The 20583-nt window shown below is 42.6% G+C and overlaps 1 protein-coding gene across 1 annotated transcript in view; it reads right to left on the bottom strand.

Annotated features, from left to right (window-relative positions):
- The window catches only part of SIGLEC15 (sialic acid binding Ig like lectin 15), a 187543-nt gene that overhangs the window by 107863 nt on the left and 59097 nt on the right, over positions 1–20583 (bottom strand). Inside the window, exon 3 of the mRNA XM_085640695.1 lies at positions 7719–8084. Within this exon, the coding sequence (XP_085496821.1) occupies positions 7719–8084 (366 nt within the window). The remainder of the gene's footprint in view (positions 1–7718; positions 8085–20583) is intronic.

Raw genomic sequence — 20583 nt, 5'->3', positions numbered from 1 at the left:
GGTACAGCCAAAGGGCTGTAGTTCCTGATAATGCAGCAGGCGCAGTCAGTCAGAATGCAGGGCCTGATGTGTAAATCAAGTTTCCAGCTTGGCAAACCTTCTTCTTCTCTTAGCTTCAAGCAGCAGATTTGAGAGGCTCTGCACCTCTCACATATTTATTCAGTGTTCTCTGGGATCAAGCAGGAGCCTACTCCTGCCCAATGAGGTGCAGGGCAACACCCCAGAGCATGACCACTTTCTCATAAGTGGCATAATCTTCTACCAGAAAGCACTATTCCTTCAAAATTCAGAATGGCTGAAATCTCAGCAGAGCAGCGAGAACTAGTTAAACCAGCCTACAGTATGGCTCATTTCCATAGCTGTCCTCTCCCTGCCATCTGTAAATTCCTGCCATCTGGCTGGCTCAGAGGGGCTTGTGGGCAGATGGACCTAACATTCCTTGCCTGTCCTATTTACACTTTGAAGTTTCATGCTTTACGACCCCTCCCCCTGCTCTGCAATTCCTGTGTAGCAGTGCTCTCTCCGCCAGAAAGCCTCTCCCTGGGTGAGCCACTTAACACTTCATCACAGCAGCCTGGCTAATCCTGTTAGCTCTGACCAATCAGGTCCCACTGCAGAGCCCGCATCACCCAGAAACGCCTCATGAAACTGCAAAACTTTCAGAACACCTCTGCCAGACTCATCCTCAACATCCCATGCTGAAGCCACATCACCAGCCACCTGAGAGACCTCCACTGGCTGTCAGTGAACAAAAGAATCATCTCCCAGCTCTCCACGCACGCCTACAAAGCCATACATGACACGAGACCTGCGTACCTCGCATTCCATTCACCCATCGGAGACCTCCTCTCTGCCCAACTGGCCCTGGCGACCATCCCACGTATCTGCAAGACCACAGCTGGTGGAAGATCCTTCTCATACCTCACAGCAATTACCTGAAACACCCTGCCTCTCCAACTCAGGCAATCACTGTCACTGCCTCAATTCAGAAAGGACCTCAAGACCTGGCGTTTTGACTGAACCACAGCACCTTCGACGGACCAGCAGACCTTTACAGTGAGTACTCGTGCTTTAGAAACAATCTGATTGAATGATTATCAGGTCATATAAAACATACTTTATAAGGACCATGCTTATAGTTTGATGACCCCTGCCCCTGGGACACCTAGGGGAGACTTTGCAACAATAGTGTAGATCCTCACTCTACACTGTTTCTAGCACGAAAGTCGATTTTGGGAGGCACTTTACTACAAAGGGGAAAGTGAAACATGCAATTTCTCTATTCCCAGATCAATAAAAACATACTTTATAATGACTTTCCTTATAATGACATGACGCCCCCAACCATGGAACACCTAGTGGAGACCTTGGGGGGTCTAAAATGCCACAGTATTGTAGTTTATCACTTTTTGAATGCCCCTTCCACCAAAAACGAGTTTGGGAGCAATTTACATTTAAAAACAGTGCTGCAACACAGGGCTGCTTTTAAAATGACCTCAGGCTCTCAGCAATGTACAGATTGCAAGGGCAGTAAAGGCTTCTGGCCTCTAAACTGCCATGCCCTGTTATATATTAGGGACTTATAGGTAGTTTTAATCCCCCTGCCCTATTATCTAGCAAGGACTTATAGAGTAGGTCCTGCCAATTTTAACGGTACCCTAATATATAGTGTACCCTCACAGTATGTGTGTGTTTTCACTGTGTTCTCAACATAGTACTGGCCCTGGGCCTATTTAGAAAGAGCATAGGGACAGTCAGAGGCAGTTACCAAAAGTACCAGTTTGCAGAAAATGGGGGTGGAAAGGGCACGCAGGATGACCTTGCAACACTTTTGATATATGCAACACACTTTATTACCTTTTTCCATTAGGAGGCAGGAAATACGTTGTCCCATCGCTGCCCAACAGATCAATATAAAGTCGGGGAAGGCTCAACCTCTCTTGGGGCAATTTAATGAATCCACTGGATCTTCTCGCTCTTTAATTTCCCCCATCTAAAGCTGCCAATGGCTGAGTCTAGCTGATGTACTGTGTATTCCTCAGATACTATTCAAACTACAACCTACATTGAAGTAGTGGCATTATTCTTTGTGTATCAGGGTATAAACTGAATACCAACAAAACACAGACTGTTTTGAATTACAATCCCGAGAAGATGGATGATCAGTTAACTGATTTTGCAGTTATTTATGGATTCAAATGTCTAGCTATGTAGGTCATATAATTCAGCTAATTTCTGAGGAGCTTCTAAAACAATGCATACCTTGAATGTGCAACTGGCACCGTTTATCAATCAGTCTCGTTGAGGGATGTAATATGGTGAAAATAAGTATTTCCCCAAAAGGTCGATAATTGTTCCTCGCAATACTGCTTCTTGTCTTCAATTCCTTATTTATGTAGCACCATTACCACAGCCATAACATTACCACCACTACCATTAATGGCAACATTGCACAACCATTACTACCACCATCATTACAACTACAACCCCCATCATGCACCTTCCCCAGTAAAATTACCAGCACCACTATTATCACACCGCACTTCCTCTATCGCCATCATCACTGCCCCTGTCATTAGTATCACTATCGCCACTGCCACCACCACTGCCACTATTATCACCACTGGTATTTTTACCACAGTTACCAGTACTATCTACATCCTGAATACCACTATCACACCATTTCCATTATTACCATCACTACTAACCTTATACAACAACGAAAGAGACCAACACCACAACTATCAACATCATTGTTAATACTACCATCACTACCACCACAGCACCACCATCCTTATCACTATTGCCACCATGGCCACCACTCCTACTGCAAACATTTTCACCACCATGACCGTTACTACCACCATCATTACAATCATTAATATCGCCATCCACCAGCAACACTGCTACCACCACAAAGTTGCCGTATGCCTGTGTGTGTTTTTGACAGTGATAGAAAAAGTGTGATATGGGCATCACTGTGAGAAATATTGTGTGGCTGCTATCAGCAATTATCAAAACAGACAGACCTTTTGGCTTTGCCAATGCATATTTCTATTTGGAACCAACGTTGGACTGTGTTCAGAACTCACGACCTCCCTTTTTAGGTCTCGCCTGATTCAGCGCTTGCGCTGATCTGGCCGAGACATTTTGTAAACAGGCTTTTTCAAAGTGCTGCCGTGGCCTAAAGCTACAGTGCACGTGAACGTGCACGCGCGCCCTCCGTTGCACGCGATCGTAATCGCGATCACTTTCACTTTCGGCTGCGTTGTCAAAGCTTGTCAATATTGATCTGGAGGCAGAGCACGCTGTGCAAAAACCGCGTGGCAGCATTTAAAAGCTGGCAGGGAACCAGCTTCATGCCAGTATTGTGAAAACAGCTTCTTCTAGTGCACAACTACCAGAAACCGTCAGAGTGACTTTATAATCCCGCCGGGATTCCAGCACCCCCCTCTCCTAATACAACGAAGAACGAATGTGTATTTTACGTTCCTTCGCTATGCCGTACTTTATAATCATTTTTCAAAGGGAGCGATTCGTGTCCGTTGGTAGCGCCTATTACCGCAGCGCTACAAAACCGAATACAGGAGCTGCTGGTTTACACAGAAAACAAGATATTGATATTTCACCCATGTGTTTTCTTCGTGTGAGTTGTATAAAGTAGGTCCCTGTGGCATTAAATGGGTCTTGCGCAGCGTGTCTGCTCTGCTACCGTGTGCGATCTCTTAGTCTTCGTAGTTGGGCTTGTTCGATTCACTCGCTCCCTACATAAGACTCAGCCCCAACTTTTCTGCCCGACCACTTTGAATTGTTGCTGGCCCTATACCTTCATCCCACCCCTCCCAGTCTATACTTTAAACATGAGCAGGCACACTTGGCCGTGTGACTCATTTATCCAACTGTTGTTACACGATTGTAGGAAACGTACTTGCAGGGCCACTTTGATTTAAAATGCAACCTGCTACCCCATTTTAAAAATAATGTACTTTTACTGATATTTACAATGCACAAATTTTGAAAGCATATACGTGTTTATATTCCTCTCTTCTTATTTGTAATTGCCAGGATACCTTTATTGAAGTATATTTCACACAACACATGGCACTCCCTTTATTTTCAGTGTCGAAGCCACATTCCACCAACACGTTTTCTTTATAAACAAACACTCATATTTTCACCATCTGCAGTTTGATTTGACTACCTATATTTATTGCTCCATCTCACACAATTCTACTCCATGCCATTCCATGCCTTACAATTCCACACCACTCAATTCCACATCCCACAATTACATGCCACACAATTCCACGCTACACAAATCCACACCACACAATTTCACACCACAACACACAGTTCCACTACACGCCCAAAAATTATACACCACACAATTCCATGTCTCACAGTTCCACGCCACATGATTTCACTCTACGCATCCCAATTTCACTCCACTGCACATAATTCGACTCCACTCCATGCCACATAATTCCCTTGCATGCCACAGAACTTCACTGAATGCCACATTATTCCACTCCACTCCATGCCACATAATTCAAATCCTCTATACATAATTACGCTTTATTATATGCCACATAATTTTACACCACTCAATGCAACACAATTCCACGCCATGCTACACAATTCTATGTCACATAATTCTACTCCACATCACATAATGCCACTCCACATCATGCCACATAATTTGACAGAACACCACATAATTCAACAAAGTGTAACATAATTCCACTCCTCCCTACATGACTCCACTCCACACAATGGCATTCCACATCACACAATTGCACTCCAAGTTACACATCTGCCCTTCATGCCACACAATTGCTCTCCATGCTGCACAATTCCATATCTCACAATTCGACTCCACGCCACAGAATCCCACGCAACCAAGTTCCACGCAACGTAATTCAACTCCACACCACATAATTTCATGCCATATATTACCCCTCCAAGTCACATAATTCCACTCCACCTATTTTCAATCCACTCCATACCACATCATTTCACCCCATGCCACATAATTCCACACCACTCAAGGCCTCGCAGTTCCATGCCACACAATTCCACATCTCATAATTCCACTCATGCCACAAATTTCCACTCACACAATTCCATGCCACATAATTCTACTCCATACCACATAATTCCACTTCAGTGCACAACATATAATTCCACATCATGCCACATACTATGCCACATAATTTCACTCCCTACAACATAATTCCACTCTGTGTCACATAATGCCTCTTCCCTTTCGTGCCACATAATTCAGCTCAACATATTTCCACTCAACTCAACACAATTCCTTGCCATGCGACACAATTGCACATCACATAAATCCATGCCACATAATTCTACTATATGCCACACACTTTCACTCCACACCACATAATTCCACACCAAGTCACATAATTCCACTCCACATCACTTAATCCCACTCCACACAATTGCACTCCATGTCACACAGTGGCACTCCTCACAATTCCATGTCTCAAAATTTCACTCCATGGCACACAATTGCACGCCATACAATTTCACACCACACAATTCCATGCCACACAATTCCATGCCAAATAATTCTGCGCCACTTAAATCCAATCCATGGTATGTAATGCCATGCCACACAATTCAAATCAACATAATTCGGCTCCATTCCACATAATTCCACGGCACATAATTCCACTCAACACCACACAATTCATTACCATGTCACATAATTCCACTCCATGCCATATGATTTCCACTCCACTCAGTGACACTCCATGTCACCCAATTGCACTCCACATCACACAATTGCATTTCACGCCACACAATTCCATGTTGCACAATTCCACTCCAGTCAACACAATTACACTCCATGCAACACAATTCTGCACCACACAATTCAACTCCATGCCACCTAATTGCACTCCACCCTCATATTTCCAATCCAAGCCCTATAATTCCACTCCATGTCGCATAATTCCAATCCTCTCAATGCCGCACAATACCATGCCAAACAATCCCATGCAACACAGTTCTTCTCCACATAATTTCACGCCACCTAATTCTACTCTACACCACATAATTCCACTAGTCAACACCCCACAATTCCATGCCACACAATTCAACTCCATGCCACATAATTTCACTCCATGCAACATCACATGACTCCACATCATGCTACATAATTCCACTCCATGAGACATAATTCCACTCCATACCACATAATTCCACATTGTACCACACTGTACCACCTAAATTTAATCTCCCCAAACCAACATAATTTCACACCACACAATTCCACACCACACAATTCCATGCCAGACCATTCCATGTCACATCTCACAATTCTACTCCACGGAGCATAATTCCACTCCTTGCCACCTAATTCTATGCCACACCACTTGATTTCACACCATGTCACATAATTCCACTTCACGCCACCGAATTCCTCTCCACACAATTGCACACCACGTCACATAATTGTAGTTCACGCCACACAGTAACATGTCTATCTCAGTGAATGCAAAATAATTCCACTCCACATAATTCCATGCCACATAAAGTGCTCTCCACTTCTCATCAATCCACACCACATAATTCCATTCCATGGCACACAATTCCATGCCACATAATTCCATACCACACCCCATAATTCCACACCACATCACATAATTCCACTCCACCCCCATACTTCCTCTCCGCAGAATTGCACTCCATGTCACACAATTGCATACCACGCCACACAATTCCATGTCTCACAATTTCCCTCAACACCCCACAATTCTAGGCCACACCACACAAATCCACACCAATTAATTCCATGCCATACCACATAATTCCACTCCATGGCACGTAATTCCATGCCACATAATTCCACTCCACTATTAATGAATCCACTCAATAACATAATTCCACTAAGCGGCACATAATTCAACTCCACCACATAATTTCATTCCATGCCACATATTTCCACTCCATTCCATGACACATACTTCCATTCCTCTCAACACAATTCCATGCCACACAATTCCATGCCACACAATTCCACGCCACACAATTCCACGCCACACAATTCCACACCACACCATATAATCCTACTCCACGCCATGCCAACTAATTCCACACCACATCCCTTAATTCCACACCATGCCACATAATTTAACTCCAGGTAACATAATTCATTTCCATACAATTGCAGTCTATGCCACACCACGCCAATCAATTCCACATCTCACAATTCAGCTCCATGCCACACAGTTCCAAGCCACTCAACATACTTTCATGCCACATAATTTCACCCCACACATCATAATTTCACTCTGCATATTTCCACTCTACTTGACACCACGTAATTCTACTCCCCTCTACATTTGCAGAACAAGCATTTGCAATTCAATAGGTCTCGCATTTATGCAAGTTTGAGCTATTCACATTACAAATAACAATGCCTTTTATTTTTGTTTTCTTTTTTAAAACTTAAATAACAGGCAGTGTCATTTATAATGCCAATAGCTTAAACTCGCGTAAATGCGAGACCTATTGCATTGCAAATGCTTGTTGAAGTTTTGGTTAGGACTTTCTTGTATTGGCCTGTTCTACCCAGTTGACCACACCGCAGTCTTCTTGAGATCACACTAGTGTTCTGTGCTATAAGTTTGAAAATCACTGTTGTAAAAAAATATTAATTGAAACACAATGCAATAAGTGGTACTAGAACCTACCTTGTTTAAGATAAACAGCAACTCCTAAAATGATGAGTAGTATAAGAGTTTTGATGGCAAGTGAAGAGTAGAGCAGAATGCCATGTAGAGATCTGCCATTTCCTGATTTGAACTTGAAGAAGTAGACGGCTCCCTCAGCTTTTCCATGGTTGTTTGAGGCCACGCATGTGTATTTTCCATCCTGATTTAGGTAGTGCAATTCTGTTATTTGATGGACATAGTTTGTCTTTTCAAGTGGTGTGTGGTTCTTGTGTTCAGGGTTAATCCACAGCAAAGATGGGACTGGTTGGCCTTCCGCTGTGCAGCGTGCACTGTAGCCATGATTGACATCAAACCCAACCGTGATATTGAGAATCTTGGGCGGAGCTAGACAATTCAAAACAAAGGTACAGCCATTGTAATGCCTGCTTATATATGCATCACAAATACACTTGTGAACATCTCCAGATGATTAACAGACAAATAGCAACATAACAAGGAAGAGTGACAAATAGATTGTGAAGAAGATGAGGTAGATGTTTGTACATGCAAAGCTGAAATTTTACTCTAATATTCTCCAAGGTATTTTCTAAGTCTTGGGTGATTGCTTAATTCTTTAGGAGAACTGTTACTTTTCATGTTCTGATAAGCCCCATCTATGTCATCTATGTATTATTTTCTGTGCAGGCTCATAGTGTTCTCTTCAGGTACTTCCAGGGCTATGTTTAATATTTTTTAATTCTTCTAATATTACATTTTTGTTATGCCTGGGATAAAAAAAAATATGTTTTGCTTTCCTGGAAGCAATTTAAATAAAATATTATGAGGCTCCTTATATAGTTTGTCAGAACAATTTCTAGAGTGTTGGCTTCTGAGGTTCAATGAGGCCGGGTCAAACAGGGATAAACCTGTAAGACCTCCCATGGTCTTAGTCAATAAGCAAGCTGCTTTAGTGGTAACCATTAGAGAGGAGAGAGACTCAGAGATGAAAGGCTCTGTGGTGACACAGGATAACTAACCGCAATAGGTGAAACCAATACTTCACCTTGAGTCCTGGACAGATTACCAGACCTAATGTGTGAAGTCACACCCCACTTCCTTCCCCTGCCTTCTCCAGGGCATATAAATGTGGTTTTCTCTGAGAACTGGACACCAGAGGACAACATAGTGCATGTGGCCATGCTTGCTCAACATTGAATCTGTCACCCTGACAGATATGCTGCTGTAACAGAGGAGGGAATGCTCAGAAGGAGGTAAGTTAGGGTGCCAATCAGATAGGTGTCGTTTGTTAGATATGGAGGAAGGAAAACACAGATGATGGGCAGGAGGGCGAGTGCCATCTGCACACTGATAGATGGAGGTATCACAACCTGATACTACATTTCCTAGTGTCTATATTTAACAATTGGAGACAACTTGCAATCTGATGAACTCATGGAAACACCACACATAGTAAAGGCAGAGCAGTGGATCAGGATGCTCCCTTCCAAACTGACTGAAATGTGTTAAAGAGAAAGGATCCAGTGTTTTATTTCGTTTTTAATATTTTCATTTGATATTTCAGCAAACAATACATGGTGCTCAACAACACACCAGCAACCACAATTACACTGGAGTGGAAGTACATTTGTTCAGATTTTGTAAGAGTATAGTGCATTGCCAATTTATTTGTGGCGATCAATAAAGTGTCAAGGAGCATGGTGTGTTACTTAGGGCCTAATTACAATGGCGGTCGGTTAGACGACCGACTGCCATTGCTGCAGGAATGAGACCATCCAAAAAGGAGTAGGTGGTCCCACCCATAATATTTCGATAAGACCGCGTGTAGGTGGTCGGAAACTGCCTTTTTCTACTGTGCCTGGAAAAGGGCTGCTGCACAAGCTGCAGTAGAAAAGGGCATTTTTCACACATCCATGTTATGTTATTTTACTAGGAATTTGTAGAGCGCACATCTACTAAATTGAGTGTCCCGGCGCTTAAACAACCTAAGCGTGTCAGACTGTAGGCTCTAATTCACAAAATAGTGAGCTATTACTGGAATAACCATGTTTTCAGTGACGTTCTAAAGATGACGAGGTCCTGAGTCAGTCTGAGGGCCAACGGGAGACTATTCCAAAGTTGCGCTGCTCGCACCTGGAAGGAGCGGCCACAAATTTGTGCATGAAGGAATTTGGGGGTACGCGTTAGATGGAGCGCAGAGGATCTCAGAGCACGACGCGGGTGATAGAATTGAACTCTTTTCCTGACGTTTGGGTCTCCAGTTCCGTGAAGTGATTTGTAGGCTAAAACCATTGCTTTAAAAATTATCCTCTTGCGGATCAGGAGCCAATGCAAGGCTTTAAGATAGTGGGACATCCGTGTTCTGATGCCAAGCATAAGTATTGCCCTGGCCTCTGCGTTCTGGATGACCTGTAGGTGTGTCAGCAGGTATTCTGGGATTCCCAAATAAAGGACATTGACGTAGTCCAGTCTAGAAGTAATTAACGTCTGGACCACAATTATTCTGTGTGCTACTGACAGAAGGGGTACAAACTGCTTGAGCATCTTAAGCATTCCAAAGCAGGATCCTGCTACAGCTTGTATTTGGGAGTTCATGGATAAATTATCTTCCAACCTGACTCCTAGGTTTTGACCGAGGAGGCAGGGGGAGACATGTCCTGGGGCCACCAATTACGCTGCACATTGTCTGCAAGAAGACCAAAAAGAATAATCTCCGATTTGTCAGTTACACTTCAGTTGGTGCAGTTGGAGCCAGGAGAACACCTCTGACAAACAGGCACTTCTCCTTTAAAACCTGCCTCCTTATCACAGGTGAAGAGCAGTTGGGTATTGTCAACATCGGATACAATTTTGGCTCCATGGCATTCGGCCAAATACGCCAGGGAGTCATTTAAAGATTGAAAAGTGTAGGGCTGAGTATTGATTTAAAGCGGAAATGGGAGCTGCAAAGGGGGGAGACCAAACCGTTTGTTTGTGGTCTTTCAAAAAGGAGGAGAACCACTGGAGTACCGTGCCCCCACAGCCACACTCCTGAATTCTCAGGAGGAGCTAATCATGGGGCACGGGTTCGAAAGCCGCTGATAGATCCAACAATATCAGCACGGCCTTCCCGCCTTTATCTAAGGTCTACTTGATGGCCTCCGAGACCAAAGAATGTCCTAGGAAGTCCTGCAAATGTATTTCATGTTGCAAAGGCCACACTGAATAAATAATCTTGCAGTGAAAGTATCTCTCCATGAGAACACATTTATGCTACAAATTATTATCAAGATTCCAGCAGAAACAGCATAGATTATAACTGGTGGCCAACATAGTACAGAAAGGGCTACAAAGGAACATTCACTATTTACACCTTTTTAAATCTCATTGCTATATAAAATATTCTTCAAGCTGCACTATTGTGCATTCTTTGTTCATTAAATATTGTTATGTTGATATCTCCACCAGTATCATTGGACTCTGCAGGCGAATGGGTCAACATGGCAATGAGTCAATGTTTGGATGAATTGATGATTGATTTTGTATATGGATGGACGGCTCAGCAAGGGCAGTGTATGGGAAAAAAGTGATGTGTTTGGAGGCAAAGAAGTTTTTGGTATTGCTTTGACAGTGTCATCAGAAAGTTCATTCTTTGAAGGGGCAGTGTGTGTGAGGTCTGGTATGCAGAGCCTTGGTGATGTCTGAAGTCCTGGATGTTCTGTGGGTGTGTGTCCCGCCTTGTTCCACCTCACTCCATAGGCACAGTTTGGGCAGGTATACATCCTGGGGAAGAGGAGTAGGCCCCGTGTAAAGATGAGCCATTTTGGAAATGGCCGCCTGTAGAGTGCAGAGTGTCAGGGGCTTTGCTTTTAATGGTGCGGTAATTGCAGTGGCACCAGAGCCCAGAGGTCAGTAGGACCCACTAAACCCTAATTATCGTTGCATTTTACAATTCAAAAAACACCCTGGGGACCCATTCCTTTGTTGCTCATGGTACCATGACATACTGGCTATGCTACTGCAGAATGTTTGATTGTCTCTCTTGTCAGCAGAGGCCAATGGGGGCCACTGTGTTGCATCATTAAGCAGGGACAGGAACCGCAGGATGTCAGGCACCAAAGGCAGGGCTGCTCTCGGTTGGGACATGAGCAGGATTCTTTAGCAGGGGCACCAGGTTTTGGAACTGCATTCATGTTCACGTCGGTGCATGCTCTTATTTAATGCCTGGTCTCAGCCATGAGGGAGCCTTCCCATGGCCCAGCTAAGAGCATTTGTCCTGCAATGACTGATGCCAGACTGCTCAGTGATGTGAAACCAGTGCGAGGGAGAAGCAATGCACACTTTTCCAGGTTGCTCACAATCAAACAATGGAACATCGTAGGTGAAGAATGGTAATAATATTTGTCCTGATTCACAAAGATAACCTCCACTTTTGAGTAAGTTCACTGCTTTTTGGCATTCACTAACTCTGAGTGCATGTTACTACTTAAAAAAAAACAGTTGTAAGTCCAGCCCTAGACTTGGCCAATCACTGGTACTGCAACATACTCCCATGGAAAATAATGGAGGTTGCTGTACCAGTGGTTGGCCATGTGTACTGCTGGGCCTGCTGCAAAATTGTAATTTACTACAAAAGCTCAGTTTGTGAATACCAAAAAGTGTAAACTAACTCAAAAGATTCCTTTCCCACTACTGCATCAATGAAATGTCAAAATGTCAATGCACAGGTAACACAAAAACCATAGGTCATGAATGACCAAGTGTATCAGTGACTTAGAAATGTGGGTTGATAAATATGTGATTGGTGCTTAAAATAACTAATTGCCAAGGTCCTGCCCTTTGGCTTTTCTCGCACTCTAGCAAGCTCTGCAAGATAGGCAAAGAAGGAAGTTCTTTTATTCAAGTTCTAGCTTAAGGATGGATCTTTTTGTTCCTCTTTCAACACAGTTCTCCTTATTTACATTGAGAAAGAGGTTTGCCCAATAATGCTAGACGTTTGCAGTACACTGGATGCTGCTTTACACATCATTTCTGAAATACCCACACATGTTGGTGCAACCTCGTAACAAATGTGGGTGAGATGCATGCTTTAACGTGAGTAGTTTTGTAGTGAAAAATTAACAGCAAAATGATTGGGAATACTTGAATAGGTCAAGATGCTCACTGAAATTTACAGGGACAATTGTGTGGGAAGTTGGGTTTCTGTTGCAGTAACCCCCCCCCCCCACTTTTTGCCAGATTTCTGATGCAGTTTTACTTGCTGTGCCCTAGGTCCCTTCCAATCAGGTTCCCAGGGCCTGTGTTCCTTCCTAAAACTGTACCTTTGAACCTCCAATTGGCACCTCTTTGGCTGCATGTAAGTCCCTTGTAAAAGGTACCATGGGTACCAAGGGCACTTTGACCAGGGAAGGCCTCTAAGGGCTGCAGCACATATTGTTCCACCCTTATGGGCCCTGTACCCTGACACACACACTGTCATTGCATGCTGCGACTTCTTGTGCAGAGAAAAGTGAAGAGTTGACATGGCACCCATTCCTGGGTGCCATGTTGCAACCCACTGTCTATGGTATAGGTAACACCCCCCTTTATCTGGGTGCTCTAGTTGCATGAGCACTGTACCCCTACAGTGTCTAAGTGCATTCTTAGACATTGGAAGTGCAGTAAAGCCATTAAAGAGTATAAGGTTAGTTTGTCATTAAGAACTCAACATCACATTAATGGCTTTACTGAATTCTGGGAATCTTGGTATCAAATTTCTCAGCATATTAAACCCACACTGATGCCAGTGTGAGATTTATTATACAATGCCCTCAGAGGGCATCTTAGAGATGCCCCCTGAAAAACGACCAGCCCCAGGTGGGTTTCCTGACTGGTAAACACCAGTGCTGGAGTGAGGTTTTCCTTAAGAATCGTATACCTCCTCCATTTTATCATTTTGAGTTAAAATGAATAACTGATTAACATTAATAGTATTAATGGTTTGCTGTGTTTGATTAATCAACATTACTAATTAGAAAATACACGTGGGAATCGCATTTGCATGGCCTGATTGATACGTAAACTAATTTTGTACGCATACTGATGTCAGATATTTAGAATTTGCATGTTATATGTTGCTTTTGTGATGTGATTTGTCAATCGTGCTTTAAATTGTGAGTATAAACCGCAATGCGTGTTGCTTTTGCTAGATAAATACACACACATAGAGGGTTTAGTGAGGGACTAACATTTTGATAGTAATTTCCATGTATTAATTACGTTTTGTGTCTCTTTGCTTAAGTTGACCTTTCTGGAGTGGCCACAAAATGTCTGCCATCCCTATTTTGACGGACAGACGAGATACAGAAGTCACTGAGTGAAGTGCGCCTGCGCTAAAAGATGAGCAACAGTAACCTCGTCCTGACCCCAGGCAGACTGTACTCGTGAAGGACGCACCGGGAGGAGTGCCAATCCTCAAACAATGAACTTCCATAAACTAAGAACTGTTATAATTGATGACACCATGGACACAAACCCGCATGGGAATCAACATGCCCTGAATGGACTAGAAACTGTTGCAATTTTAAGAATAAATTGAGAACTACATCTAATGAAACATTGAATGTATGAGAATCAGGAAGAATAATCCTGGTTCAACCAATCGGATTTGTTCTAAAACATGTATTGTAACATTTTGTTGTTGATTTTACTATAAAAGAAGTAGACTAGAGAGGGTCTTTACGGCTATTCGCTTAAGATTGTTTTCCTGACGCTATGCTGACGGAGAGGACGGTGACACTGCTGGACAGCTGCTTGCCAGAGACTCTGACGGACTGATCAGATGCCCAATTAATTTACGAACTGATTGATCGACTTATGGGCATAGAGACGAAAGATCTGAATTTGACATAGAGGACGCCATTTAGCCAGATTAGGTAAATATGCGAACCAAAATATTGAATGCTTTATGATTTTCTTATGCTTTAATAAGATAAACATTTTAATTCATTTAAGAACTGTGTCGGGTTATTATTTGAAGTGTATTGATGTATATTGTTTAGAAGAATTAGGTGTCGCTTTTCCCAGCAACTCAGCTGATCCATTGCCTATAGTATGGGAGGAACTGCTAGGTTATAAAGGTATTGAGACCCTGGTGAGGTAGGGATGAATAGGTGAATTTGTTATTACTCATCAGGTAATTCCCCTCTCTCTAGTAAAAAGTAAGAATGAATGATTGGTGTTATGGGCCCCATCAGTGAATGAGTGAATGAATGTGGTTGTTGAAGAAGATCTGTGGTCTGTAGACGTAGCGAGGGGATTTTTGGTATCCAGCGCTGGAGCAGTTTTTCTGGTAGCAGAATAATGGTTAGCTATTGGTTTGGGTCTAGCGACGATTGCTTGTAAATAGCTTATTGATTATTGATTGGTATTGGTTTATGTACTAACAATCTATGTAGAGTCGCGTCGAGTTATATGTTGATTGCACGGCTTCTGGTATGTAGGAAGTCGGAAGTTTGTAACAGTTCCGTAGTAGAGCAGAGGTAGATGCTGCTCTCGGGAAAGATGGGATTGTTGTAGCCCTGTAGGTACACAGGGGAAACGTGTGACAAGTGAAGTCGCACGGCGCATTGTCTGGGTTCAATTCGGCGGCATCGTCGTGTGTTGCCATTAGAAATATTCTTGGTATAAGAGAAGTGTGCATGATAGCGAAGGTTACCTGTGAAATTTTGGTCTTTAAGTACCAGGAAACCAATTGGCATACCGATAACGCTTAACACTGAAAAGGTAGCAGGTGTTCTCTGAGCTTGTTAGAAGGACAAAGTAGAGGGAAGCGCTGCTTTGTTAACGAGTGTCATAATTCTGAAGTAGGACAGACTGTTCGCTGTTCACGGGAAAGACAGGATTCTGTGAGTATGTACTACATTTTCTTGTATGAACGAGAGTGAATGTAAAGGCATTCGGGTTGATTGCGAAACTCTAGGTTATTTCTAAAATACCAGAGAAACAATTAGCTAATGCTTGCTAGAAGGGTGAAGTAGAGGGATGTGCTACTTTATCAACGAAAGTATTAATTCCGTAGTAGGACAGAGGTAAGCGCTGGTCTCGAGAAAGACGGATATCTTGTGAGAAAGGTCTTTTGCTGTTCTTTGGTTAGCGAATCAGACAATGGAGATGTTTTAGTGTTGTTACTAATCGAATCGTAACAGTTGCAGTAAGAGTTCACGGAGCGGTCTTGTAAAGGAGGGGTAGACAAGAGCATAGCTGCCGCAGCGGCTGCTGACGTCAGAACGACCGCGCTGGGATTGGACAGTAGATTGGAGGCGTAAAACGCTCCGGATTGGTGCGTTAGTGTAAAGCCGCGCTAGGAGTGGAAGAATACAGAGTGACGTAAACGCTCCCTGATTGGAGGGTTAGTGTGAGTCGCGCTGAGATTGGAGGATTGTGATAGTGACGTAGCCGCTCCTGATTGGTGCATTAGTAAAAGTCGCGCTGTGAGTGGACAGAATAGCGGTACCATTGTAAGAAGACTAAACGGTACACGGAAATCGAGAAAATGTATTACCAACCACCAGAAAAGAAGAAATCGTAGTTTGGGAAAATTAAAAGATGGTTCAAGAAAGAAAAAGTAGTTGAGACTAGGGAAGGACAGTTACTTCCTCCGCCGAAAACACCTGCATCTACAATGATAGCGAAATATGGGTATCATACTTGTATTTGGTTGGATAATTGGGTAAAATACACCAAGGACGATGGAGTCCTGGCGTTTCCAGAACATGGTTCCTTTAATTTGGCTGTTTTGAGAAATCTCCGAGACAAAATGATGGACTTAGAACCAAGACCTAGACCGACGCAGTTTGAGGCATTGATGGAATGGGAAGACGAAATGCATGAACGAGAAAAACAGAGAAGTGGTAGGGGTTATCGATACATGTTCGGTAGAACATACGGACATGAGACACATGATGACAGGATGAAAAGGTGGCGGAATGCAAGTATGACTGAGGGTATGTATCCTGTGAGAATGGTAGGAGGTAATGAAGGGAGAAAATGCACTGAGAAAAGGCGTAATGTGGATTTGAGTGGGTATGAAGAAGTGAGTGAATCAGAAGATGATGTTCTTGATGAGGTGTTTTACAAAAACCCACCACCGTATCGACCAGAACCAGAAGCATTGTCACCAAGTGCCCCAATGAGAGAAACATTACGAATAATTAAAACAGAGACTATGTCACCAGAATTATGGAAAAGTAACTCTGCAAGAGAGATAGAAAAACAGACAGAAAGTAGGGTAAATGGGGAAAATTCAGTAGAACTGGCAAAAACTACCCTAGAATTAACCGAGAAAATAAGAGAATTGACCAAAAATCTAGAAGCTGTAACAGTTCCAGTAACGATAGGTCCAGTAATGGCCATTTTGAGAAACAAAAAGATACTGAACCTTGTTTGACAGTGCCGTACAGATTTCAAAATATAATTGAAAATGCTGAACGGAGTCAAATTGACAATCCGTGGGGACCAACAATAAATATGTTTGAACCGAGCGTTTCAAATAATCCATTTGTAAATCAAATCTGTGCTGAAAAGAGCAGGATGACAATGGGAACATTATTAGAACCACAAAAGGTCCCAGAACAAAATAATGTAGACAACCCAGCAGGACCTTCTGTAGAAGAATTAAGCGAATGGCTCAGAGAGTTACAGAAAAAGGATCAAGAATCCCAGTCAATAGATGTGGCCAAATTACGAATGGTATTAGAAGAATTAATAGTAGGAACTATCCCTACTAAAAAATTGAAAAACTACCAGGATGAGGAATTGTTGTTTCTCTGCAAGAGTGCAACCTGGAGAGCGAAGAACTTGCATGAAAGTTTAGAGGAGATTGCAAGTGAAATGGGAATAGATTTTGACAAAGTAAAAGCATTGCAAAAATCTTATCGAGTTGATTTCACTGAGAAGGATATAGAGAACATGAATACTACCGGAAGGATAGGTCAAATTAAGGACATAATCGGTTTGTTGAGAAAATGGGGAGATGTGGACAGATGGAGAAGTAAGTGGTGTAGAAGACGCGATAATATCACAGAAAAGACAGTTTCAGCATTTCCCGTCAGAGAGAAAGAAAAGATAATGACAGAATACCCCATGAGAGAGATTCCAGGAGGAGGGTATGTACATGTTCCATGGACGAGACAGGACATTTTGTCTTTCACAAATGATTTCCCTCGACTACGCGAAAAGCCCGTCGAGTGGTACCGGCAAGTAGACAGATTTGTAAAATTGGCAAAGGTATTATGGATAGATTTGAATAGTCTATTCGATATAATAGTACCAGCAGATTTGTGGACAGAGTGCAAGCTGATGATAAATTGGCCCACTCTGGAGTATCCTAGGGACCCTAAGACAGGAGCTCCCGACCCAGAAGTAATGAAGAAATATGAGCAGGTTATGGCATTTCTGAAAAATAAGGTACCCCCTAAAGAGGCTGATTGGGTAAAAATTGACAGAACCCAACAGGAAAGTAAGGAGTCAGTACATGCATATTATGAGAGACTGATTCAGGCTTTTAAGCAGTTCAGTGGAGATGAGAACCTGAGTGATAAAGATTTGAGTCATTTCGTATACAGGTTTGTATATGGTTTACGCCCAGAAATTGGCAATATGATAAAGCAGCATACAGTTGATTGGCAAAATAAGAAAATAGATGAAGTTTTGAGACATGCAAAATATTTCAGTGATGAGATTGAGGCAAAACAGCGAAAACTGAAAGAAAAGGCAATGTGGGCACAGGTAAAGGTAGCCGAACGACAGGAAGCTCAGTTAGTAGAACAAGCAAACAATCCAGGAGTGAGACCCAGATTTGGTACAGGGAAAGGGAAAGGTAATATAGAGGAAGCTAAAAAGAAATTCCCATGTCACAATTGCGGTGAGTTAGGGCATTGGAAATCCGAGTGTAAGAACCCTCCAAATACTACTAATGAAAATCGATCGTTGAATCCACAGGTGCAGAAAGAGGTGGGTGGTCAACTGCAGCAACAGCAGCAGGTGGTTACTTCCCAGAATCAGGTGCCAAAACCACCTTTTCCACAGAACAGAAACTCACAGAAGTATAGTAAGGAATCGGGATTCTACAATGAAGAACAGGTAAATAAACCATCACGCGCTCGCACTGTTTCGCAGTATTGGGTGCAACATGATGAAAGTGATTCAGAAATGGATTATTGATGGTGTCGAAGGGAGAAAGAAGAGTGCGTACTTGGCGCAACTCTAGAAGTAGACCAGACAGGACCATTTGTAGATGGGAAAATTAATGATGATAACATTATTTTCCTAGTGGACACTGATGCTACTCGATCTACTGTTAGATCAGCTGATGTTAAGAATCTTCCTCTTTCGGATGAAACAATCCAAGTAGTTGGTGTATCTAACCAACAGTTAAAAACATACCTTACAGAACCCGTAAAGGTTAGTATAGGAAAATTTTCTGAAATGCACCGATTTGTGGTGTGTGACACCAGTCCTGTGAACTTGTTAGGTAGGGACCTGTTTTGCAATGAATTGCACTATATTTTGTACTCCAGATGGAATAGCTTTTGAAACACCAGATGAGGATGTATTGTATAAAATGACCATAGCTAACAGAGAATGTGAGACTATTGGAACATATGCAGTATTTAATCCAGATGAACTGCCTAAAGAATTGAAACTGTCTGTAAAAGCAGAGGTTTGGGATTTCACCGGAGAAGATGTAGGGCTAATGAGAAATGTAGACCCTGTAAAAATTACTGTGAAAGATGGAGTAAGTTATCCAAACATTCCTCAGTATAGATTGACACCTGAAATACTCCAATAATTGAGAAAATGATCAAGCAAGGAATTCTGAGAGAGATAATGAGCAGTCCATGTAACTCACCCATAATGGGTCTGAAAAAGCCAAATGGGAAATTCAGAATAGTGCAAGACCTGAGAAAGGTAAACAAAATCGTTGTACCATGTTGTCCCATTGTACCAAATCCATCAGTGATTTTGTATCAGATTCCCCATGATGCAGAATGGTATACAGTAATTGATTTGTGCCATGCGTTCTTTTCCATTCCATTGCATCACGACAGTCAGCAAATTTTTGCATTTCGGTTTGGAGACCATATTTTGGCATGGTGCCGAATCCCACAGGGGTACACAGAAAGCCCCTCAATATTTATTCAATTATTGAAAAAGTCATTGGAAAGTCTGCAAATGCCCAAGAGTTCAGTATTAGTACAGTATATCGACGACCTCCTTGTGGCGTCGAAAACTCGTGAAGCTTGTGAAGTAGACTCCTTAGCCTTACTAAATCACCTGGCAGATGGAGGATTAAAAGTGTCCCCAGCCAAACTGCAGTATTGTAAGAAGGAAGTACAGTATTTGGGACATAACATTGAAAAAGGATTGAGGAAAATAACAATAGACAGAATCAGAATCATAAAAGGAATGAGAGTGCCCATGACCAAAGAGAAGTGAGAATGTTTCTGGGAATGGTAGGGTACTGCCGTCAGTGGATCAGCAACTTTTCGCTGATTGCAAAACCTCTGGTACGGCTAACAAGGAGTGATGTAAAAGATCCCCTTGAATTGAATAAGGAAGAATTGGCAGCATTCAAAAGATTGAAAGATGGATTGTGTGAAGCCCCAGCATTAGGTATGCCTGATTATGAAAAAGAATTTGAGTTATATTGCAGTGAAAGAAATGGATGTGCACTTTCTGTGTTAATCGAGAAGCATGGAAGATTGAGGAGACCAATTGCATATTAATCATCGATGCTTGATCCAGTAGCCGTAGGCTTACCTGGTTGTCTGAAAGCAGTAGCTGCAACATGTCGAAGTTTGGAGCAGAGTGAAGGAATCGTGATGGGATATCCTTTGAAAGTGTTTGTACCTCATGATGTGGCGAT

The sequence above is a fragment of the Triturus cristatus genome, chromosome 2_1 (assembly GCF_964204655.1).
Source record: "Triturus cristatus chromosome 2_1, aTriCri1.1, whole genome shotgun sequence".
NCBI classification, from domain to species: Eukaryota; Metazoa; Chordata; class Amphibia; order Caudata; family Salamandridae; genus Triturus; species Triturus cristatus.
This window is presented reverse-complemented; position numbering and strand designations above follow the sequence as displayed.